At 41.5% G+C, this 24,702-nt stretch overlaps 2 protein-coding genes across 18 annotated transcripts in view; one reads left to right on the top strand and one right to left on the bottom strand.

The window, feature by feature from the left end:
* Positions 1–19,076, bottom strand: part of LOC125711762 (von Willebrand factor A domain-containing protein 5A-like) — a 57,182-nt gene extending 38,106 nt beyond the window's left edge. For 2 of the 17 annotated variants that reach the window (XR_007383103.1, XM_048981014.1), the window contains exons 1-23: positions 18,847–19,075; positions 16,343–16,409; positions 14,436–14,638; positions 14,067–14,289; positions 13,725–13,891; positions 13,450–13,564; positions 13,152–13,327; positions 12,922–13,010; positions 12,674–12,818; positions 12,246–12,325; positions 11,686–11,800; positions 11,030–11,188; positions 10,607–10,710; positions 10,306–10,508; positions 9,340–9,366; positions 9,240–9,266; positions 8,089–8,112; positions 7,898–7,930; positions 7,695–7,730; positions 6,757–6,774; positions 6,205–6,225; positions 6,011–6,043; positions 5,582–5,718 (exon numbers count right to left, since the gene is read on the bottom strand). Coding sequence is in view for 16 of the 17 variants with exons in the window: in XM_048981014.1 (XP_048836971.1) it covers positions 5,582–5,718; positions 6,011–6,043; positions 6,205–6,225; positions 6,757–6,774; positions 7,695–7,730; positions 7,898–7,930; positions 8,089–8,112; positions 9,240–9,266; positions 9,340–9,366; positions 10,306–10,508; positions 10,607–10,710; positions 11,030–11,188; positions 11,686–11,800; positions 12,246–12,325; positions 12,674–12,818; positions 12,922–13,010; positions 13,152–13,327; positions 13,450–13,564; positions 13,725–13,891; positions 14,067–14,289; positions 14,436–14,638; positions 16,343–16,385 (2,178 nt within the window). In the remaining variant the exon portion in view is untranslated. Of the gene's footprint in view, positions 1–4,833; positions 5,171–5,326; positions 5,454–5,581; positions 5,719–6,010; positions 6,044–6,204; positions 6,226–6,756; positions 6,775–7,694; positions 7,731–7,897; positions 7,931–8,088; positions 8,113–8,160; positions 9,029–9,239; positions 9,267–9,339; positions 9,367–10,305; positions 10,509–10,606; positions 10,711–11,029; positions 11,189–11,685; positions 11,801–12,245; positions 12,326–12,673; positions 12,819–12,921; positions 13,011–13,151; positions 13,328–13,449; positions 13,565–13,724; positions 13,892–14,066; positions 14,290–14,435; positions 14,639–16,342; positions 16,410–18,846 lie in introns of those variants that run through there. The other 15 variants (XM_048981027.1, XM_048981029.1, XM_048981015.1 and 12 more) reach the window with 14 other exon arrangements.
* Positions 19,077–20,977: 1,901 nt separating this feature from the next.
* Positions 20,978–23,794, top strand: cbln20 (cerebellin 20). Its single transcript, XM_048981097.1, has 5 exons — positions 20,978–21,075; positions 21,177–21,224; positions 22,258–22,362; positions 22,461–22,601; positions 22,697–23,794. Exons 2-5 carry the CDS (start codon positions 21,218–21,220, stop codon positions 23,122–23,124), a joined length of 681 nt encoding a protein of 226 aa, XP_048837054.1. The 5' UTR covers positions 20,978–21,075; positions 21,177–21,217; the 3' UTR covers positions 23,125–23,794.
* Positions 23,795–24,702: the final 908 nt, after the last annotated feature.

Raw genomic sequence — 24,702 nt, 5'->3', positions numbered from 1 at the left:
CCACCCTTGGTGGATTTGGGTCCACAACACAGATGCGTTGTAGGCTGACACATCCAGGATATTGTAGAACAATACCACTGGCCATCTCCTGGTCATGCGCTGGCATGTATAGGTGGCAGTCAGCTTGTCCAGGTTGTCCACCCCTCCTTTGTTTTTACTGTAATCCAAAATAATGATGGGCTTTTTCTCTTTTGCTGATGACACAGCAGTGTCCTTGTGGAGTGTGGACATGAGAATCACACTCCGGTTTTTTTTTGGACAATATGACACAATAGTGGTTGTGTCTGTAAAGGCAAATTTTGAAGACAGTGGTGCCCTGTTCTTCAAATTCACAATTTCAGCGGGCAGCTTAGGTTTATTTTTTTTGATAGTGCCCACCATGGTGAGCCCACCCATCTCTCCCAGACATCCCTTATGGGAGCAAGCTTGTCACGTCTTGCTCTCATGTCTCGGTTGTCAAACCTGAGGACTCTCGAGATCATGTGGAAGCTCTTCAGTGACATCGTGGCCCGAAAAATATTTCTGCCTGTTGCTGTGTCCCAGAGACTGGCTGTGGCCTCACTGCTGGATCGGTACACTCCAGCAAGAAGAAGAATTCCAATATAAGCATCCAGGAATTCTTCGTCAAAGTCAATCCATGTGTCTCCGTAGACTTTTTGTCCTTCTAGGTTTGTCATGTCAAGTATTATTTTTTTCAGCGATGATGGCATGAACTGTTCAAAACTTGTTTTGATGTCACTTATCCTTGTTATGGCAAACCTTCTGACCCCAGGAGTCATTCTGATGATATTTTCAGCAGCTGCCCTGCCAGCTGTCCTGCGAGTCTCGTCAGGTGGTACTAACCTCCAGGAGATGCTGCCATTCTTGGACTGTAGTACTTCAGCTGGTGGGGAAACTGCTTCAGAGGTGATCTCCTCCTCAGACTCTGTGTCTGTGTCTTCTGACTGACACTCCACAATGTCTTCCTCCTCTGAGTCCACCTCATCAGTGTTGCTGTGCCACTCTGTAACTTGTCCTTCAGCTAGGATATGATCCATAGCTTGGAGTGCTGTGAATTTGGCCATTTTTACCTCTGCAAATTAGATGCTTTCTCTCCAGTCACAATCACCAAACTGAACTGGTCTGGGCCAGGTTTGCCTGGGCTGTCTCTGTTTTTTTACTCGGGGGAGGTGTGAAGAGATAAGCCCCTGACTACAGCTCGGGGGATGGGAGAGGCCTGCTACCTGACAGAGTTGTGTGGGGGTGTGGGGCCAGAGTGAGCTGAGAGTGTGTTTATACTATAACTTCAGTTTGGCCAGTATTTATTGTTTTATGATCTCTTATTGTACCCTGGGTCGTGGCTGACCCGTTAAGACCACAGGCAGTGAATTTCTGATTAGAGAAATAATTTACCTTTTTTTTTTTTTTTTGTTTAAATGGAAGTTTCAGAAAAATAGAAAAAGCCTTGATGCAGTAAACAAAATGTATGTGGTACTTTTATGCATTTAAAACTTGAAAACGGGTCAGTACCGACCCTAGGGTAATAGTAGGGTTAATCACAACATACAGAAAATTTTTTAACTGTGATACAGTAATCAGTTTTTCCCTTTAATTGCTCTTCTTTGCCTTACAGTAACTCGTCTACTTCTGGTTACCTACCTGTGGTTAATGCGGCGTGCAAAGAAAACATGGCAGGAAAAAGAAAGTTTTCTCGCAATGAAAACATACTGTATTCATCAAATCTCATGATAAACCGCCAAAAACGAGCCACTGAGAGACAGCAGTGAAACTATAATAAGCGCCTTGAGACAATGCAACGCTGTGTAAATAAAATTCAATTGGATATATGTGTACACAGTACTGAACTGTATTGTAGAATATTGGAATAACACACAGTAATTTAAATTGTACAGTACTGAAGATATTTGAGTAATTAAGCTGCTATTTATGCAATTTGAGACAAAAATGGAGCCAACCAAGGGGCGTCAGAAGCATTTTGAATAAGGGGGGGGGAAGAGGACACAGTGACATAAAACTAATATTTTATGTTAAATGTGGGGGGTCCAAACGAATAATTATGAAATGTGAGTGAGACACGTTCCCCTCAGACTTAATGAAGGCGACGCCCATTTAGCCAGCTGTTTTAAATGACTTCAGAATGTAGTTCCATTCACATTAACTAACCTGTTCTCCCATCTAGGGCTGCAGTGAGACTTGAGAAACATTAGGGAAATATCATGGCGACTTTCAGAATCGTTCATGGCTTCAAACACTATACTGCATGATGGCCGTTTATTCGCTACCGTATTATATCTATTCTATGTTCACAATTGACTGATATATTGAAAAGTTACGGTAAATCGTAAAGTGCAGTACTGTATATTTTGACAGTAGTGCACGTAGTGTGAATTAGGCTAATGTAATGTAAATTTAACTACAGACAACTGCAGTTATGCATAGTTCATCTAATACAATTTTACAACAGTTTCTCTACGCACCACTTTCCGCATCTCCTGGGTCATGCATGTATTTGGAGACTAATGATGAAATATACAGTTCACGAACTGTTCAAGTAAGAATCTGAAACAAACTACTGATACATATATTTACATTGCTTTACAGGAGAAATAGATATTTTATTAAACAAATTTATTAACAAATTCAACTGTTGTACAATCATGCAGCACATAAATTACACTCTTACGTAAACCCGTCTACTTACCAATTTCCAGAATATTAAGTCCTCACTCCTACTTGCAGTTCGTAATAAGCAACATCAGTACGCTACTTCCTTAAATATCTTTTTGCGGTTCCGCGTTTGGCCACGTGGTGCTGTGACGGGAATCAACAGCGTTTCTGGAGCTTTGCGGTAATCTCCCGGATTGTTTACAACAAATAAGAATATATAATAATATGACTTAATTAGAAAGCACGTGGTTATTGGTTTATGAAACTGATCTATTAAAACAAAGATTGATCAAGGGAATATTACAATGTTGTAACAGAACATCGTCAAACTACATTTGATGAAGTTGATATGACCGTGGTAATTTGCTTGTTAGGTTTATTTCAAAATCGCGCAAGTTCAGCTGAGCAATATTAAAGATAATAAAGTATGTAACTGTGTTAATTAAGCACCATTGTGTTGTGGCTTATTTAACTGGCGTACATTAGGGGGGATTGATGGTAAATCCCATAACAAGGAATACTATCAGAATTTAAAATGGAGCATACTTGGAACACTTAGTATTGCACTGTTGATGCAAAGGTGGCACCCCATATCACGTAGCTGTACTGTACCAGCACCACAGCGCTCCTGAGTACTTGTGGAGGTGTGAGCAAGACAATTTCACTTTGTCTTGGATGACGTGTGCCACGCACGAGTGAAATCGGCTGCCAGTATGACCATCCCCGCTGCACCCAGAAGTTGGCATCCTGGGCGGCCACCTATGTTCGCCTATGAGATCGACCGGCTCTGTGGCCAGTTCCGATGCTCTGATCAATCTTTGATAATAATGGGTAAAACCAGGACGTGATGCTGCCTCATCGCCTCCTGGTAAATCCCCCAAGAATCCATAGGATTCACTTCATTTAAACTCCTCTCTGGGTGATAGTGCTGGAACCGGCTCCGTGTGTCAAAGTAGGCCTGGGAGAAAGGAGCCCTACTGTCTGTGAGATGAGGGAGAGGATTGAGAAGATCGTGCTAATTACCCAGAAGGCCAAACAATGGGCCTATTACAGACCTGCCCAACCGTGGGAGATTTATGCTGCCAATTGCGTCTTTGTTCTCCAAATTTCTTGCTGTAAGTTCCTGCCTCCTGGCAGAGACTAAGCTGACAGTGTGGTGGATAAGGTGGAAAACGTGAGTCTTGGCTCCAGCAACCCAGCTGCCATTCACCTTTACAGGTTTACCACAATCTGCCAAAAGACTGACTCTCCATTTTAAATGAGCGGTAGTCTCCGTTACTAAAATGCCCTGCACACTCGCTAAAATGTCTTTCATTTGAGAAGCAGTGGTCTAAAATTAAGTCCATTGATTTAAATGTTTGTACATATTCTGGTTCTCAAAGTACTGTCGCCTCACACCTGTGGGACCTGGGTTTAAGCCAGGGTTCCGTGTGTGTGGAGTTTGCATGTTGTTGTGGGATTTTCCCCCCCACAGTCCAAAACCATGGTATGGATAAGTGGAATTACCACATTGCCTGTAGGTCTGTGTGTGCCCTGTGAGGGGTTGGCACCCCCTCCTAGGTTGTTCCCTGCTTTGTGCCTATAGGCTTCAGACCCCCATGACCCTCCATAGGATAAGTGATTTCAGAAGATGGATGGATGGATGGATGGATGGAGGCTTTAACTCCTATTTGCCATTTATCGTGGAACATTAAATGTAGCCGCTCTGAAACGGTGGCTTTTCTGCATTTAAACACGTGGCACAAAAATGGGAATAATGTTGGGGTGGGAATTACTGGAACTTGTTCAGGGGGGTTTGATTTACACAGCACAGAAATATATGAATATAATAAACTAGTAAATATGTGCCTTTCTTATCAAGGGAATTTAGTACATGAATCTTCAAACTACATTTCGTATGTTCATGCTTCCATGATGATTTCGCAAAAAGTTAACCTGTGGTTGTGTTGTGTCTGATTCCAGACTTTCACGTGTACAACTGAGCAGTTTTTAAAGACAATGAAGCATTTACCATCTTAATCAATGCTGTACTGATTTAGATTTTTGTCTATGTTTTGCAGCACCAAAATCCCAATCTCACATTCTGATTAGCAGTTTAAACTTTTAATAAGTAGCTGTGGCTATTTATCACAATGGTATGTTGGAATCAATGAAATTATAAAGTCATTATGTTAAACGTTTTTATTCTTTTCAAAATGTTTTGTAAAACACTGAGATATCATGGTAAATTAATTGGAACTGATCTGACTGCCTAATTGTGCTTAAGGCAGAATCATTACTTTGCTTGGAACATTAAAATGCTCCTTTTTTGTCAGTATGGTCATTTTCACAAATAAGAACAGAATAGTAATTATCTGGGCTGGGATGGTTTGCATGCAGTAGCGATAGGCTAATATGATGGCAATTTAGGGTCTGAATCACTCTTGCAGGCCAAAGTTCTGCAGCTCCACCTGGAGGCCAAGGAAGGAATTCCCAGCTGCCACAAACCCGGTCAAATCAGCTCCTACAGTACAGACACAAACATTTTTGATGCAAACATTTTATTTCACAAAAATCCAATGCAGGCAAAATTTGAAAAATGTTATTCTATTCAGTTAATCTATTACATATGATGTATCATTAATGAATGTGAATGAAACAAAGGGAGAGTCTCTCTTACCTGACTGAGCCTTGATCCAGGCAACAGCTTTTGCAGCCACAAACTGCCACTCATCCTTGAAGTCCATCTTATGACCATGAAGCCACAGAACTGCCAACACTGTGGCCCAGACTGGTAACAACTCAGGCTGTGGAGTAAAAAACGGGATCAAGGAGCCTCACTGACCTGAGCTAAAGGCCTGAAGAAACAACCAAACTGAACAAGCTTCACCGTCTAAGACCCTTAAAGTGTGGAACATCTGAGAGAGTCCATCACCTTCCCAGGTAAGGCTGTGGCCACTTCTTCCTCCCTTCTCCCAAAGATGGAGGCCAGCGATGGTTGGAGGTCCCAGGATCCATCTACTTTCTGTAGGCTGATCAATTCCAGCAGAGGATCCTTTGTCTCTGGTGCGTCTGTTTTGAGTTGACAGTTGATAAAAGCCTTGCAAATATCATGCTGATATTATTTAATAAATACTAAGGGACTATAATGTTTCTGTAGTATGATGTAGAAAGGCTGCGTCAATGGCTGCTGTGTTAGTTTATCCAAGAAGTATTTTGTCTAGAAGGAAATTAATTACAAAATAACAAATAGATTGTTTAGACAACTTCAATGATGGTGTAAAAGTAGTATGAAGAAACCTTTTCCATTTTTACAAATTATAAGACCTCAAAGAAACAATGCATTTAATGTAAGTAAACTAACCTTGTTCAGGAGCAGGGGCCATAGGTGCTGCATCTAAAGGCAATTTAATGCATAAAATTATGAACAGGAGTTGATGATCAAGGTGTCAAATTACAGTAAAACACTGACATTTTTGTCTTCAATATAAAACAACAAATTCATTTATGCTTGCATCACAGCTCTTGAGGACATGTTGGGCAAAATGTTAAACTTACCCATAGCGAGGGGCATGGATGCTACAGATGGGGAAAAAAAAGCTGATGTAATAAACTGCTATAAACAAAACCTTCTTTTAAAACAATGAGGACTGTGAGCTGGACTTCTAGTTTTTCAGAAGACACTGGAAAAGGCCTCTACATGAGCGGAACACAAAATCGGCCCTTCTGCATCCATTGTGGTTTTGATACATCTCGGAGTTGGGATAACAAATTGAATTTTATTGGGAATATTTTGGGAGTCTTCTGAAAGTTGCAGACAACATGCGATGGGCAGCAGATCACACACACAAACGTTTAGCAATTAAAAAATGCATAGAATGTGTACAGTGCTGATTTGGAAGATGCCAAATGCATTTACGGCAGCGGCTCGCATTCTCTCTCACAGTGATTTTTGCATCTCGCATTTCTCGTATCTTTTTCCCCCCAGAACACAGGGGGCCCGTGACCCTAACTGCACCCCCCCCCCCCCAATGTGGAAGGGTTGATGATTATGTCGTTAAGGAAATAAAACGGAGTTTCATTATTTCAACCTTTTTGCCTTAAACTTACCTTTACACTTGCGTTTTGCTTTAAAAGGAAAAAAATCAAAACAAATAAAGTATTAGAAGTTTACACTAAGAGCAAACCTTTTCCTTTAGTTTTTCCTCGATTGCCTGGGAGCATTTTCTCAAATGACAAGCAGCATTTGCAAAATAATAAGTGTAATCCCCACACATAATGTTACTTCTGCACAGCGGAGCATCATTTCTCATTGCTTCACAAAAAAAAAATCCAAATTGTTTTCGAATGGTTTTATACAATTGTCATCATTTTGGACAATTCTCAGTTGCTTTAAATCTTGTTGGTCAAAGTAGATTATGTAGTTTTCCACTGCAATATTTTTACCCCCAAAACAATATGTGTGTGAGCACTGTGTTAGCCACATGCAAAACAGAAGCTTCCAATATGATTTTACACTGACAATGTATCTAAGCATTTTGATTCTCTAGCTTAAAACCAGGCTGATTGTACTTTTCATTTTGGTGACCTAATTCATTGGTGGAATTATTTGCTTTGAGTTAAATGAGTTAATTGTTTTGAGCAAGCTAACCCATAGTGTTGTGCTATATGCATTAACTGTTTTGGGAAATGCTGCTTTTGTCTTGAGAATGTTCGATATGCTACATAAAATGTGCCAAAGCAAACCAAGAAAAACAAACAATTAGGTTTGTGAACTAAACATCTAACTTTCAGGGTATAAATTGGGGCATTATTAGGTGCATTATATAAATTAAAAATGGAATGATAAATGTCAAGGACATGACAATTTAAACAGTCATATACAAACCCTTTTTCGGCCGTATAAAACATGAAAAAAAAGGATTTTAAATAAGGCGTCTCCTAATCTAACTACATAATTCAGCAAATGTTCAGCAAAAATGACAAGTCAATGGATGGATGATTCTCTCTAAAACAAAGTTTGCTTCTTCATGTTCATATGAACTCACCTCCAACCATACGAGCTAACGGCATGGGTGCTGAACCTAAAATAAACGTGATGCATAAAATTACTAACAATATTTGGTGAATAAGATGCCAATAACCTAATCTAACTACAAAATTCAGCAAATATTCAGCAAAAACGACAAGTCAATGGATGGATGATTCTCTCTAAAACAAAGTTTGCTTCTTGATGTTTATATGAACTCACATGCCAACCTAGCAGTGGGTAGGGATCCTGAACCTAAAATAAATGTAATGCATAAAATTACGAACAAGATTTGGTGAATAAGAAGCCATTGGTTACAATATTCAGCGTTGGCTGTTTTGTCTCCTATAAAAGACACATTTATTCATGCATTATAGATCTTGGGGAGAAATTCGGTAAAATGTTACGCTTACATAGCACGTCACAGGCCATGTGGGCTGCATACAAAAAATAAACAAAAACAAAACAAAATGTTATTAGAAACCCACACAAGCAAACAGCAGGCAGCACACTGGAAAAGGCAGCAATACACCCGGGGTGGGACGCCAATCCATTGCAGGGCAATTACAACCTATTTAGCAAAACTCTAAACACATTGACTCAAAACTGTTCACAAAATGTTTCTAGACATGTGAAGAAGCCAATGAGATGAGTGATTAGAACATAGAGAACGTGCTGGATGAGAGCGTGACTGTTGTAGGCGAGTTGGATTTCGATGTTAAGGTATGGATGGATCACAACAGAGGATTCTGCCCCTGTTGCCTAGTGTGGACAGAGGTCCCGGTCCTGACCGAGCCTGGGGGCATGATGAGACACAATGGATATTCTTCCTTGACTTTGGATGGGCAGTTGTACAACGTTTTACTCTAATGTCCCTTTCATTTGGATGTTTTTACTTTGTCCTTTACAGCAACTATTTAGGAGTGCTCAATAATGCAAATATTGCATATTGTTTTACATACAACTGTATACAACATTTTTGATAAACATTGTTTACTGTAGTGTATACTATATATATTTTCAATTTTGCAACTCAGCATAGAAAAGACCATATTCACAGTAAAGGAGTTTTTGCTGTAGTGAGTAATGGCTGCTCAGTACAGTATGTACTGACTGGCTTCGTGTGGGATCCGAAAGCAGCATTTGGTTGTGAGTAAAAGTTGGATTGTTTGTTGAAGGCAAGTCAAAGGTTTTGTATATGTAGTTTGAAAAACTCCCGTAGGAGTGACTGGTCTGCGAGTGACTGGTGTGCGAGTGACTGGTGTGTGAGTGTGCCCTGTGATGGGCTGGCCCCCCCATCCTGGGATGTTCTCTGCCTCGTGCCCATAGCTTCCGGGATAGGCTCCGGATCCCCTGCGACCCAATAGGATAAGCAGTTTGGAAAATGGATGGATGGAAAGAAGGTCTGCCACAAAGAGGTTAAGGTTGTCATGTTGGAATTAGAATTTGCCTATTGTGTCCCCACAAAAATATAATTACAAACCTGTGTGTGTGTGTGTGTATATATATATATATATATATATATTTTACAACATGTTCAAATGATAAAGTGATACAAACTAACCTGGGCCACCAAAAGCCATCATGCGTCCTGCAAATCAAAATGAAACACTGTAAAAATTAATAAGAATATTGACATAAGAATATAATTGTTACACACTAACCTCGTGGTGGTGAAAACATCATGGATTCTGCAGGTAAAAATACAACAATGTGTAAAAATCATTCATAAAATAAGGCATTTCGTCTGTAAACCTTGGACATTCATCCACTCCCTTAATTACAATTACATTTCTAACTGTAAATTGCATTTCATTTACAGTATATTTATTTAACAGATACTTTTGTCCAAGACGCCATACAATTGAAGGCAGGATCAGATAGTTCCTGAAGCAAGTGGGGGCTAAGGGCCTTGCTCAGGGGCCAAACGGAGACATCACTCTGTGGGGGTCCATCACAGAGTATCAAACTACGGAGAAGTTAAACACAGGCCTTTTTAATGATGCAACTGCAGGAATTACTTTGCTCTCAATTGCACGACATGCATTCTCCTGCGATTTTAAAGGGTCAGATAAAAATGCGGTTTGAACACATTATGTCAAATGAAACTGCACTTTAAAAATGTTTTTCATTGTAAAATGTGTAACAGTGGCTTATGCTTTTTCATTATTCATCCTTTGAAGAGAATAGAAATATGATTTATGCTGCTCTGTCATCTATTAATACAAATAACATTTTTTCATTGCAATATATACAGTACAAAGTATATATTGTGTCTCTGGTAGGTCTTGGAACGTATCACCCATTAACACAGGAGAACTACTGTACAGATTAGAGAGGAAATGGTATGAATATTTTATGTCATGATTATAGCAAACAGGGGTGTGTTTCCCAAAACCTTAATGCTCTCCTTAAGTTCTACCTTAAGTTGTCCCTTAACGCTCCAACGTCTTTCCTGAAATGTTATTAGTTAACCACTGCATCAACATATCACCCCTTTGCTATAGCAATACAAGCTAATTTTTTTGCCACTGTCCTTTTTCGTAATAAAACATGTCTATTCGAAACCTATTTATTGGAAATAAAGGGCACCTCTTCAGAGATTCATCCACCAGAATCATGTAACTTACGGATGTTTCTGCGCAGTAGGGGCCCTTTGATTGGCTGCTTGTTCTCTGTGTTGACAGCAATGAAAGCCGTGTAGGAGGAGCTGACTCCTGATTGGATGCTCAGCTCCACTGCTCTCTCTTTCCCCGTCTTATCGCCTGCGTCTCCACGTTCCCCCTCCAAGGCCAAAATGGCTTTGCGGGCCCCCAGTCTGTGTATCAGCATGCTGAGGGGCCAACAGACAAATGGACAGACATAATTAAACCAGCTGGAAATGACCAGCACTTGCTAATGATCTGAGTGTGTCTGTGTGCATCTCATTACCTGCTGTCCTCCTTTGGCTGCATGTTAAGGGTAAGTGTGTTTTCCACAGCCTTCTTATCCAGAGTGTGATGGAGACTCACTGAACCTGAAATATTACCGGACCTCTGGGGAGACAAAGTGGTGAAACAAAGGGAGGGAGGAAAGTGATACCATGTGACAAGAAATTCAAATTTATATTTTTAAAATTAATGTAAAACGCATGACATTATCAAGAATAAGAAAATGAATCACAACTTGAATTTTAATGTCATTAAGTAATAATTCCAAGTGTCAAAGACTGAGTATTAATATGAAACCCTCTGTAAATACAGAAATATTACACTCAGGGTCAATAGATGTATATGAAACCTTCAAAAAGCCAGGAAGTGAATTTGAGACTCCGGAATCAGGCTGCATGCCTGAAAGTAAGTTAAGGTTCCAAACCTGTCCAGTGAGCTGGAAGTACAGTATTGCCCTCTGATTCTGGAAGAGCACATTGGGAAGAGGAGACAGGGGGGTGACGGATATATCTGCTGGAATGTTCCATTTCACTGAAATGTCCTCTACAACAGGCTGCATGGCAAACCGAAGAGACTGCATAACCTGAGGAGTAGGAAAAGACTCGTGTTACCTACTGATAGGGCATAAGCATACTAGAGATTAGCACAGTATGGAGACAATTAAAGACCTAAAATCCTCACTCCTGGTCCAATGGGGACCTTTTCTCTAAATTATCCAATTAAAGCTTGATGATCATTTACAACAGAATGATAAAATATTAACTGGAAAAAATACTCATATGCATATTAGACATGTGAGAGGCGGGTCAGATATCTACATGACTATTTGTCAGCATATCAGATGTATGTATTTAGCATCATGTGAATATTGAGACATAATACACTAACTAAAACATTTACAGGTATTACAGGAATCTTTAGACGATGACTGAGCTTTGGATCTATAATCTTCATTGGCTGAAATGGCTGGTGGACAAACAAGCTTAGAGAAGGAGTGAGTTTTATATGAGCTGAGCAGAGGAAGCTGCATGGATTAACTTGTGTTTCTCTAGTACAGATGCAGGTGTGACTCCTCCTCACCTTTGGCTGCAGTCTCTCTGCCCCAGTGATGAACTGTGGGTGTCCAGAGCCGCCCTCAGCCATGCCATTCACCAGGGCACTGCTGGCCCCCTCCCCGATGCCAAAGGTGAAGCACCTGGGTACAGAGAGGAAACACACACACACACACACACACACAAACGTCGTCATTCCAATATCTCAAGTGACTTCTGACTGGCCAACTACAAAGATTCCAACCTTCAAACACAAATACTAAAAACCAGGAAAACCTGCTAATTCATAACACTGAATGCATGTCACTACGACTCCCATTTATCAGTCTCTCTTATCTTCATGGGGACATTTAATTTGTTTATTTGGCCGTCATCCAAAGCAACATACAACTGAGAAAACGGTGTCAGTCACACCCTAGAGCAGTGAGGGTCAAGGGCATCGCTCAAAGGTCCAACAGTGACATCATTCTGCCCACTGCAGGATTTGAACCAGCAACCTTTCGATCATGGGTACAGAATCCTTGCCCAGAGAGCCAAACACCATACATCTCCACAGCATCTGCAGACACACAGAAAGGTGATGCTCACCTGTGAGACAACGCATGTCTCTTCACCAGATCAATCACCTCTTTGGTGTTTCCCACTTCTCCATCTGTGAAGACAAACAGCTGGCAGAGAGAGATGGAAGAGAATTGGAGGGAAAGAAGAAACGGAAACTGTCATCACAGGGCTACTTCACAGTAACCTAGAGTAATGAGTTTGAAACATATAATATTCTGTAGGAAAGAGTGTGAATTTCACTTTTTGAAAAACACTCTTTCATGACATAAACACACTAAATTGATCATGCATCATATATTCCGCTCCAAAATCATTAACTCTAATACTGCATGACCACAAATGTTGAACAAGAAATACTTGATCTCAGGTAACACTAGGTGTACTGTATATACTGGAATGAAGAATCAGTGTTGAACAGAATACAGAAATGAACAGCAGGTGGTGGTATGAGGCACCTGGCGTGGATGTGAAGGCAGACAGGGCTTGCTGTAGATGTTCTGAAGGACCTGAAGGATTTCTGTTCCTCCCATATCAGCCTGCATTGACTGCACCTTCTGCACAGCAGTTTCCATGTTGGCCTGCATGTACTCCACACTCTCACTAAGCCAGATAGAAAGAATTAAGATGCAGACATATACTGAGCTAAAGAGAAAACATACTTTTCATACTAAGCAGCAGCATGAGGTTGTGAATGATTACTGACGGGAAATAGGATTCAAAGGAGGAACCAAAGCCATAGATGTTGAAGTAACAGCCAACAGGAAGACTCTTCAACAGCAGCAGTAACGTGTCCTAAACCGGGAACAATGTAAGGAAACATCAGGTCTAGCATGTGTCAGTAGATATTACTGTGCACCTTTAGCTCTCACTATGCGTCAGTGGGTGTATCAGAGAAAGTCAAGGTGTTTGGTATGATGGTTTTAGTGACCTCACCCTGGCACTGCTGATGCGAGTCTGTTCGTAGTTGCTTTGGTTCATTGGACAGTCCATGCTGCCTGAACGATCCACCACAAATATAAACTCCCCTTTGGAAGTCATTTGAGAAGATGGTATAGATGGAATCTCTGGGTAGAAGCTCAACATGGCTACAGTGTCACCCATCAATGAGCCTACAAATCAAAAGGTAAGAAAACAGAAAGATGGGAGAAGCTTTAACGTGTTTGAACCAACAATGGATTGAAGCACAAGTCTGATCCACTTTAGATTTTCACGCCTAAAGGTGCAAATTCACCTGCTTGGGCACTTGGCTGCCCCGCCTCCAGTATAGCAGTGGGTTGGTGAGGCTGACCGTAATACAGCAGCAGCTCTACATCCCGGTCAAACTTGTGACCAGGGGACAGACTGACCTAGATAGACATAAATGTGGTTAAGTGCATGACAGCTGAAAGACTTTAATAGAATAAATATGGATGATGCATATTGTTCAGTAAACTAATTCAGGTACAAATCTCTGTCTGGTCTGCAAACAGGAACCAAAGAGAACAAAGATGATGCAGAAAGAGCTACTTTGGCCTCAGTATTATCCTGGGAGAGGAACTCCAGTGGGGTGAGGGGGCAGTTGGACTGGACACTCTGGACGGTGCTGGGAGAGTACATGTGGACTCCGAGGGACAGGGTGTATGGGACACTTTCCCCCTGGGGACCAGATCCCTCTGCTGTCAAGCTCTTACTGCCTGGAAGAGTAAAGGGATGAGAAGAAATTAACAAATGGTGTAAGTGAAACTGAACACCTGACCATTTCATGAACATCTGAAATGGTGCCCTGGACATGATTAAAGCCTTTGAAACTTCCCGATGCTTAAAGGGTTATGACAGTCAATTGGCCAGTGTGGTTCAGCTCCTTGGTACCTGCTGGCGTGTACCGTGGGTTGAGCACGGCAGGCAGACAGAACCTCAGGGCGTCATCAGCCTGTACGGCCAGCTCAGTCACGTAGCTCAGCGTAACAGAGGCACTCTGCCCCGGAGGAAGACTCCCGACACTCAGGCGAAACACGTCAGAACTTTCATCACTCTCCTCCAGGAGGAAGGCCTGCTGCCCTGAGCTGACGGCATCGTCATACTCCTCCTGAGCCTGACAGACGACGAGGAGACAGGGACAAACACAGAGATACTTACTATGTCTAACAAAGTCTCTGTTTATGTTGTCATTGTGAAGATCGACTGACTGATGATTCCGGACAGCTCACCCTAAGACACACTATGAACAAAAAAACACACCTGCTCTTTCTCTTTGACTTGGGCCTTAATCTCAACATCCCCAATGCGGGCAACAAAACTGTAGATGGTGGCGTTACTCTCCATGGGGAAGATGAAGACGGCCTCCACTGGACTGGACTCCTGGTTCTCATACTGAAGGGTGGAGCTGACAGAAGCCACGTGACCCTGGACATCCACCTGCACCTCCACCGACTTCAGGGGCACTAAGGTACAGGCGAGTGATAAAGCGATAAGGACAGTACAGCAATAAAGGGCAAGAAGGGAACCGGGAACCTGCCATTAAAATACACAGGGGTGCTGCACTTCTACTGCTCATCAGAAAATTACATTTGTATTTTTTTTGTGTAACTTCAAGCTGAAAGGGACAGTTGTTCATAAATTTAATGTAAAAAAAAAAAAAAAAAAAATAGATTTTCCTACTGCACTCCACACACATAACAGTATCACTGCACAGAAGAACTCATGCTCGTATCGTCTGTGTAGTGATATTACAGAAAATATTTCCTACATTAAACTGCTCACTATAAAATCTGTGGGTTATCCTGAGAAACCAGGTCATGATTTTTGGTAAGAGACACTACCGTTCAATTTTTCTAGTGCATGTCTTTGCCCCTTTAATTGCCACCAACATATAAGACCAGCATTTCTACGGTAAATCTCTCCAGAAATAAACTCCCAGCAGAACAACCTAGATCAGGGGTTCCCAGACTTTTTCACCTGGGGACCCAAAAGGCAGTTTTGTCATCTACCTGGGACTCAAGCCCAAAATATATAATGAAAGACCAACAAATTCACATTGTCATGATCCATTATTTTTTTAGGGGACAGCTGGATTTCTACAGTTTTCGAATGCGTAAAAAAAAAAAGAGTAATAATATGTTGATTTTTACACACGACTCATTACTTAATACCGATCCGCACAAACCGCATTAAGGATATTCCTCCACGTTTCGTAAAGCTTTTATGAAACCAAGTGAAACAGATTCTTCTTTATATCTATGCTTGGACATTTTGATGACTAAAACACTTGGTCGTCTGACTGAATGGCTGACTGATTGTATACATGCACTAAATTAAAATGACGACTAGAAACCGACCGCTCTGATTGGATAGAAGGTATCCAATACCATGAAGTTTCAACAAGACAGTGGCACAGTGTGTAGCGTCCTATGCAGAGGGCTGTTATTTGACAGGTGCACAGAAAGATGCACTGCACTGCGTCTGCCATATTGAATATTAGGCTTTTCATGGTCACCGTGAACCATTTTGGGTCGCGACCCATAGTTTGGGAACCCCTGACCTGGATGGATAGACACCACTAAAAACCCTCTCTCTTTGTAAACATTCGACGTGCCACATTTTATAATCTTATTTTTTCCCTAATTTCAGAGATTTCAATGCAGTTTTATGGTCCATGGGCTAGCATCCACTAAGCTGATAAGTACACACATGTATTAATTGCAGCACCTAATTATATTACACGTAATCCAAATTTTGAGACACAGACTGAAGCAGTACCTACAAATATTATAATGGTGAACAGTTATATATGTGGAGAATTGTGGTGTTATGAAGTTATAACTGTTAGTAAGAAGGGTACGCCCAGCATACACTCTGCAGAGCAATCCATAACGCCTCTAGCAGCAAAAAATATTGTCTAATTTGCTGCCAAAATACTGGTTTCAACATTACTGCCACCCCTACGTTTAATCGTTTGTGACCCCCACTCCTGGAGAGGATAACGGTCTCTGAGCCTCCTCCTGTAAAGCATGTCAGGCTCGGGGGGGGCACTGTATCACTCCTTTATGCAGGATATCCCAGAAACATTTCAGATTGTCTACATTTGAGTGTGCAAACTGCTCAGAAGACTGCCGTGTGAGTGAGCCCCGCGGCCGGCACACGTTTACCTGGTTCGTTCTTTAGGGTCCTCAATCCGCACACGTTCGCCATTTAGTCAAACAGAGAGACGCGACACTAAAAAGCAAAACACAATTATACCATTTTTATTACAGATTCTGCACCAACGTGGTTTAGAAACACTTTAAAAAAAAAAAAAAAAAAAAAAACATCTTCACCTTGTTAGATTCCAAGAAGGAATAAAATCAGATCGTGGCAGAAAACAAGCCAAACGTGGGCAGAACTTACAGAAGTACGATTCCGGAACCAGTCCTACAAGTGTAAGGCAAGACCGTCACCCGCTGATCTGCGTTGACACCCGTGTCTAAAATGTTACTCTGGAGTTGTAACTGATTTTCTTTATTTTAAAAACTAGAAGGTCAAACGGTTGTTTATAAACTGTCACCAAATCAATTGGCCTATAACAATGGAGAGCAGGCAATGGGGGTGCGGTTTTCCAGCGGTGGTGATAGAAGGATAAATGGGTGACCTTTGACCCCAATTTATCTCCAGTCTGCAAATCTGCTTGCACACATGTGACATGGGCCAGTATCTAAGGAACGTTTCATTTAACTCAAAAAAAGGGGTTAAAGGTCACAGGATTTTGCAGCATTATCGGCACCCGTCCTGAAAACTGGGCAAAAAGTATTAATTAAAACAAAACATATAACGCTTCAAATGATCTTTTCAGGAATTTTCGGAACCAGAAGACTTTTAATACATTTTGCAAACACAAAGCATATTATTGAGTAGTATGTTTTGTTTCTGTAAAATACTGGTTTCAATACTATTGGCACCCCTATGTTTAATCGTTTGTGACCCCCACTCCTGGAGAGGATAATGGATTCTGAGCATCTTCCTGTAAAGTGGGTCAGGCTCAGAGGGATATTGTACCACTGCTTCATGCAGAATCTCAAAATCCTTGGGTAATCTTACTTTCACAGATATATCCTTGAGTTGAAAAGCTGTGCTCACAAGTTAATTATTCAACAAATCCATTTGTTTTGTCAATTTGCACTGAAGTTATTGTTCTATGTTAGCTGAAAGTTACTCAACTAGCAGTAGACGTTGGTCACATTCTTTCTCCCACAGAATACCATCTGAGGGCGGAGCAGGCAATTTCTCAAAACTGATTCACACCCATTGGCTAGTCACATGATATCATTTGAGCCATAAATCCTCCCTGTTTCAATAAAAGCAGCCGCCATAACCATTCTGTTCCAGAGATTTACGAAAGTATGTTGCCATTCTTTGATATGATATGATGTCATTTCTGGTTGGAAATATAGCTTTGACTTGCAAATCCACTGTAGAACCAGGGGCATGGGAAGGATGCAGAAACTGGCCGCCACAAAGACAACACGGAAAACCACAAACACCACAGCAACTACACCAACTAGCGCTACCATTTATTTGCAAATGTATCCTGCTTTTCCTTCACCCATGCCTGGCTGGCCCAGTGACAACATGACTTCAGAATGTAGGCCTACTCCTATCCACATTTACTAACCTGTTCTCCAATCTAGGGCTACAGTGAGACTTGAGAAACATCAGGGAAAGAAACAGGCAACTTTCGGAAACGTTCATGGCTTCAAACACTATACTGCATGATGGCCGTTTATTTAATCACCGTACTACATCTGTACTATGTACACAGCTTGACTGGTATATTGAAAAGTTACGCTAAATCGTACAGTGCAGTATGTTTTTGACTGTGGTGTATGCTCACCCAACATAAAAGGGCTTTTTTTTTAGAACGTGTATCTCTCTCTCTCACACACACACACACGCGCGCGCTCATCGTTAAGGGAAAGCCACAGTATATACCCTCATTATTAATATTACAACATTAGACCTAATGTTTCTGGCACTGCAATCTTTCGGATGATACATTTTTCTCTCCTTATTTTTCCTTTTACTTTTCAAATTAACAACTTATTGTAAAAAAAAAAAATAATACAATTAACAGATACAGTAACAAATATAGCAACCGCTTGGCATAAAACATGTGTCATGATTCCTTAATGATGAACGAACATGACAAGAGTATATAATTAAGACTTAGTTTGTGGTTAAATATATACGTATTAAGATAATACTATAGTATTTGTGCTCCGTCAAGTAAAGTGTTTTATGCATGAATTTAACTGCAGTCGATCGCAGCCATACCGTAACATATGCAAGGACCTATATACGCACATCTGAAACAGTCCGTCTCATTAAATACGCGCAACACTTTGCGCATGTCCCGCATCATTCATTTGAAGACTAAAGCAATGACATTTTGTTTGTGAAATCGACATATTGAAACTACGGGTTATAAGCTGAACATCTGTTTAAGAACTATTAAAGTAAGTAATCTGAAACAAAACGTTTGATACATATTTACAATAAACAGGAGGAGTACAGATACTGTAAAAAAAAGACACTTTACGAAACATACAATATCAACTGCAACTATTGTATGACTATGGAAACCATGGAAAAACAATGCTACTTGAATCCGTCTGCTTACCTATTTCCAAAATGTGAAGTTCTCACTCCTACTTGCAGTTCGCAATAAGCAACATAAACACACCTCTTCCTTAAATGTCTGTTTGTGCTTCCGCGTTTGACCACGTGGTGCTGAGACGGGAATCAGTGTTTCTGAAGCTTCACGGGAATCTCCTGGATCGCTTACAAGAAATTAAAATATAAATATGATGACTTAGTTAGAAAGGCACATGTTTATTAGTCCCTGCGATGGGCTGGCCCCACATCCAGGGTTGTTCCCTGCCTCGTGCCCATTGCTTCCGGGATAGGCTCCGGACCCCCCGCGACCCAATAGGATAAGCGGTTTGGAAAATGGATGGATGGATCATGGATTTTTATTAGTTTGTGAAACCGATTAGGAAAAAGAATGACTGATCAAGGAATATCATAATGTCTGACTAAATCATCGTCAAACTACATTTTATACGAGGCTGGCTATGCTTTGTTGGGTTTAATTCCAAAATTGTCCACGAACAATTGAGCAATATTAAAGACAATGAAGTATATAATTGTGTTAATTAACTATAATTCCGATGTTTATTCTTGCCTATGTCTCGCGGCACTGAACCGAGATCTCAACATCACATTCTGATTAGTAGTGTAAACTTAACTTTTAATGCACTTTTAAAGAGTAAATAGTTATAAACGCAATGGAACATATGAAAATTATTATACCTTTTCTTGTTTAGATTTTTATCTGTGCATAATATAATAATATCAAAACAAGTATTGTTGGTCTCGTTAGATTAGCTATTGTGTAATTGTGGATGTTCATTGTTAACTGACGTCATTATGTACTCATGAGCACTTAACCAGCAGGGCCCCCTGTTAAATGAGTGGGAGTCCAGGAAGTGATGTCACGTTTTTTCTCCTTGGCTGTTGCTAAATAGGCCCCTATTCCACACCCATCACCATCTCATGCCATTCCTTTAAGTCCCCCCCCCCCCCCAAAGGTAGTCATTCAAATGGTGCGTACTTCATGCATTTGGAAGGTTCTCCTGATGGCCAGTCCAATGAGGATTTGGAAAATCACAGAGTATCATTTTCATGAGCCAGAAGTTATCAGGCATTCACAGGATCAAGTGTCTTCTGCAGCTACCTTTTCCTGCCAGCTACAGCTACACCTCAGGCGGAGATCTTCATGCATATACGGCAATGTTTTTGCCACGTGGTAATAAGATGCAGGTGATACTATAATTATATACGTGGTGATCTGGGTTTCATTTTGATATAGTGAAAGTCAAGCGATGCCACTTAGTGACGGCAAAGGGAAGAGCAAAGGGCAGCTGCAGGTGAATACAATAACTCAAAATGTATTTGATCGCTCTTTTGACAGTTTCACAAAACACTATATGGATGGAGATTTATGTGAGTTTTCATTTTGAACATGTCTATATCAAGACAAGTCACATAAAATTGGGCTTTTAATGAAGATTTTTTTTGGATAGGTGCGGAGATTATGTAGCGGGGTACTGACTAAGGATTACCTGGGGAAGGTGGGTGTTGTCATTCCAACAGCATTGAGTTACCAAAGCCAGCATAACAGCTGTTACATGTTGAAGGACATGTAACCCATTATAATATCAGTAATTTATTATTCCCACCCCATATCCGGTTCAGCTCCTTTAGCTCAAGGTGCTGAACTTTTTCGTGCTGAACTCTTCAGTGAATAACGTGAGGTCCTTCCATATGTTACATTCTGCAGAACATAAAATGCTATAGGTCATCGACCTTTAAACCTTCTTTACATAGTGCTGAAATATAGCCGATCATTTTCTCTAGTGGGAGTAATACTGCGGCCTCATAAAGGAACATGAGTTACCCTGCATCCTGAGACATTTTCCTTCTCGGTTTATCCCTCTCGGTGAAGAAGCTGAGATTCTTCCTTTTGGCTTCCCCCGGTGTTACTGCATTCTCTATCCTGACACTCACTTGGGCGACTGTCTCATCCTCATGTCCCCAAGTCTGTGCATGTGCACAATATTCAGTCTCTATTTGTATTTTTTGTACTGTCTTTGCACTTTGTTTCTGTTCGTATCATTGCATTTTATGTACCTTATTGCCTTATGCAAAGAATTTCTGTCTGAGAGCAATTAATTATGTATTAACTGATCTTATCTACAAGATGGTGACCTTTTCAGGAGAGTGGTGAGCACGGCTTTGGATCAGAAAACCGAAGTACATACAGAGCATGTTCCACACATCTTCCCAGGTGACTCTCTCATTTTCCCGCATGCGTGCATGGGATGGGGGTGGGGGGTGTTGGCGGGGTGGAGTCCTTTCACACTTTATAGCCTTGTGATTCCTTGCCAGGCCCCATTCATCTCGCTTGCGAAGACCTTCACTCTGGAAAAATGAGAGGTGAGACTGCAGGGCCCCCGGCATGATAAATGCTGTAAAGCTCATCTGACGCTTTCTAACGAAAAAAAAAAATAACCAAACGCTTGTCAATTGGTTGCTAGTAAGGTGACTCACTGCTACATTTTAAACTATACTTTACACTATACTTTTGCACTTTAAAGTTGTGTTACTCTGCGTTCGCATGATAGATGACAGTCACTTAATGAGTTTGTAGTAAGATGAAGCCTTTCCTGCCTCACCATTATCCTAATATGCGTTTGTTTGTTTTTTTCCTATAATTACCAATGTCACACTTAATACAATTAATCTTTTATTCTCTGTCTCATGCTGTTGGAATATCCTGTATTTCTATCCAATTATCTGAGTAGCTAATTTATTTCTACGTTGGTCGATTGGAAGAGCTACTATGTTTTGGGTGATCATGCATATAAATCATTTCATAATGTCTAGCATATTTACTTTCTACATATATATCTAATGTGTTTTTTTTTGTTTTTAGATCTAAGCGTTAAATGTAGTTATTTAGAATTCCCTTTTTTGATTGAGCAAAATTGGCCTATTTTGATTGTTTCATACATATTTGTACTGAAATCAAAACCCTCCAGCTTCCAACACAGTGCGATTAATATAAATCCAAGTTTGGCTAAGATGTAATCAGCATTCGATATGATATGGCTACACCGTAGGTAGTCTGGATACAAGCATACATGTTATTTTTATTTTTATTTCCTATCACATGATTTTGTTGTCTGTATTTCTGGTTGACGGTTATAATATTTCATACATTTAATGTATGTGCACTGTTTTAAGTGCATCATGATGAGATTTACAGGAGATAATTTCCTCCTTTATGCAATGCTTTTTGTCACGTAGACAGTCTGATATTACCTGATACACCTGTAGCTTGATAAATGGGACATTATACTACCAGTGTGAAAAGTCATGGGTTCGAATCCCAGGGAGCATGCATAAATTGTAACTCTAACGTCCACTGTAAGTCGCTTTGGATATGCATGATGCGATGGCATTTCAGGGATCCTGTTGCTGTCCTTGCTGGCGACTGTGCTCACGGAGAACTGGAACTACACCTGGAACGGCCCGGGGCACGCTGACACCGCAGACCCCAACACGGAAAACAGTGAGTCAGGGGCACCGTCTGGGTGTGGGGAAGCGGTGAGGCCGGGGAGGGGGGTTGCATGGAGCTCCTTGGGACCGCCTGCGCCTGTCTGCCCGCAGTCTGCCTGACGGACGCAGCGTCCTGCGGCTGTTGCGTGATGCATAGGCACATGTGGAAAATGGAGCGGTTCTTCAACCTGAGCCTGATGGAACTGCGGAAGGAGCTGGAGACGGCGCAGGCGGCGCTGGACGGCATGCGAGGTGAGCGCCTGGCCAGCCTCCCCTCCCGAGCTGCGCTGCTACTGGGAGCGTCCCATCTCACTGCCTCGCTTCCCTCTCTCTTCCTAACGCTGCAGCCAGCCGAAGCGCCTTCTCTGTCGCCCTGCTGGATGTCCGGAACTGCTTAGGCCCTTTGCGGCAGGAGGTGACCATAATGTACCAAAGCGTCTTCATCAATCTCGGCGAGAGCTATAACCCGGCCACCGGCATCTTTACCACCCCGCGGTCGGGCGTCTACAACCTGGCGGTCACTATGTACAGCGACTCTGGCTCCGCGGGTGCATTGCTGGCTGCTTGCGGCAGCCTCCGCGTGAACGGCAGGGAGCTGGCCTCCCTCAGCGAGAGGAACGACCAGGACCAGGAGGACAGTGCCACCGTCGTACTGGCCGCCAGTCTAGAGGCGGGCGATCAGGTGTCCGTCCACCTGCTTCCTGGCTGCTTCCTGTGTGACAGCAAGAGCCACTTCAACACCTTCACTGGTTTCCTGCTCTATGCCACTGACTGAAGCCATTGCTGCGACCTCCTCTCCCCTGCTGCTTGACCAGCGACCTATGACCCTTGACCCCGCTGATATCTAGTTGTGGTTTACGAATTTTTCAGAACTGGCGCTCCAGCACAAAACACTTCAATTAGTCATGCAAATTAAGCCTGATAATTTGGCCAATAGTAGTCAAGGATCAGGACTGACTCCACCCACCACCTCATCCCTCACCTGCCTGTTAGCTACAATTCCAACAAATCAGGTCATTCATCCTATATTAACTTGGCCACACCCAGACTCTGTAAAACGCACGCATGTGATTTTATGATATAAATAGTATTCCTGATTTTACTTTCTGCTTTGTGCGTGTTTCATACGCTCAGACATTCCACTGAAGTACGAGCAGAAAACGCTGCAGACAGTGGTGCTGTCAGTCGGTTCACCTGCAAAAAGAAAGACTGGGAAAACAGACACAAGGGGGGGCTTTTCTGTGCTTAACATGCTCCATTCTGAAGAATTAACAAAGATGTCTGTCACGTTAAATGAGACTTTAGTCATGCGGCATAAAAGAGTCAAGATTATGTTTTAGAGAGAGTAGTAAAAAAAAATATATAAAATAAATAAAACTGATATTTACTCTTATTCCTATTTGCACCATGTATTCATCATTTCCTCTAATCTAATCAATAAATATTGCTTCCACAAGTAGATAGAATATGTGTGTGTTTAACCATTGACTTTCATGGGTAATATTAGCCATATCATTCACAAAATGTTGCTACTTCATAGTAGCAACGCCATGGTTGATAGAGTTAAGAATTTCATACATTTAAATAATGGAATTATGCCTAAATAAAAAAATAATTGTCTTGCCTGGCACAGTGTTTCCCAACCCAGTCCTCGGGGAACCCCAGACAGTCCACATTTTTGCTTCCTCTCAGCTCCCAGTGCATCTGTACCAGGCATTCGGTGTTCCTGATTGGCTGGGAGCTGGGAGGGAGCAAAAACATGGACTGGCCGGGGTTCCCCGAGGACTGGGTTGGGAAACACGGGCCTAGAAGATGTGGGTCAGTGTGAGCATCTGTGGTGCCATCATCACATCGTACCATTGCTGGTCCTCTGCTAGTACAGATGCTTCTGCAAACCCCTGTAGATAGGGAGTTACCTACTGCTGATCTATAGCATAAGAGATACTCAAGATTGTATTGTTTTTATCAGTTGATTGATCATTGATGGTGTATCCCATAGAAATGGTCTAGATACACAGTTTGAAGATGGATGAATGGATTATTGGAGTGCTACGTATTGCAATCAATAATACGCAGATTAATCTGATGAGCACAATTATTTGTTAATAAGCATGTTTATAGTATCCTTCTTGATCAATAGTTGGCAGAAGATAAAGGGATCTATGGAGCATAATCTACATTCAGTTACCTTCAATGAACTGGAATCCCATCCAGGGTACAGTCTGGCCTTGTGCCTTATACTGTTGTAGCTACATTATAATCATAATAACAAATGTAGACTGATGTTCAGTTAGTACAAACAGCATTAGAGAAGACGGAACATGTCACTTACGTGGTTTTAAATGTGGTATGA

The sequence above is a fragment of the Brienomyrus brachyistius genome, chromosome 17 (genome assembly GCF_023856365.1).
Source record: "Brienomyrus brachyistius isolate T26 chromosome 17, BBRACH_0.4, whole genome shotgun sequence".
Classification (NCBI taxonomy): domain Eukaryota; kingdom Metazoa; phylum Chordata; class Actinopteri; order Osteoglossiformes; family Mormyridae; genus Brienomyrus; species Brienomyrus brachyistius.
The sequence above is the reverse complement of the archived record's forward strand: the minus strand, read 5'-3'. Positions and strand labels throughout refer to the sequence as shown.

What these genes read in the sequence shown, in the direction of transcription:
- cbln20 (XM_048981097.1), top strand. An exon ending in AGACCCCAACACGGAAAACA is followed by an intron (nt 22,363 to 22,460) that starts GTGAGTCAGGGG and finishes GTCTGCCCGCAG; the next exon opens with TCTGCCTGACGGACGCAGCG. An exon ending in GGCGCTGGACGGCATGCGAG is followed by an intron (nt 22,602 to 22,696) that starts GTGAGCGCCTGG and finishes CTAACGCTGCAG; the next exon opens with CCAGCCGAAGCGCCTTCTCT.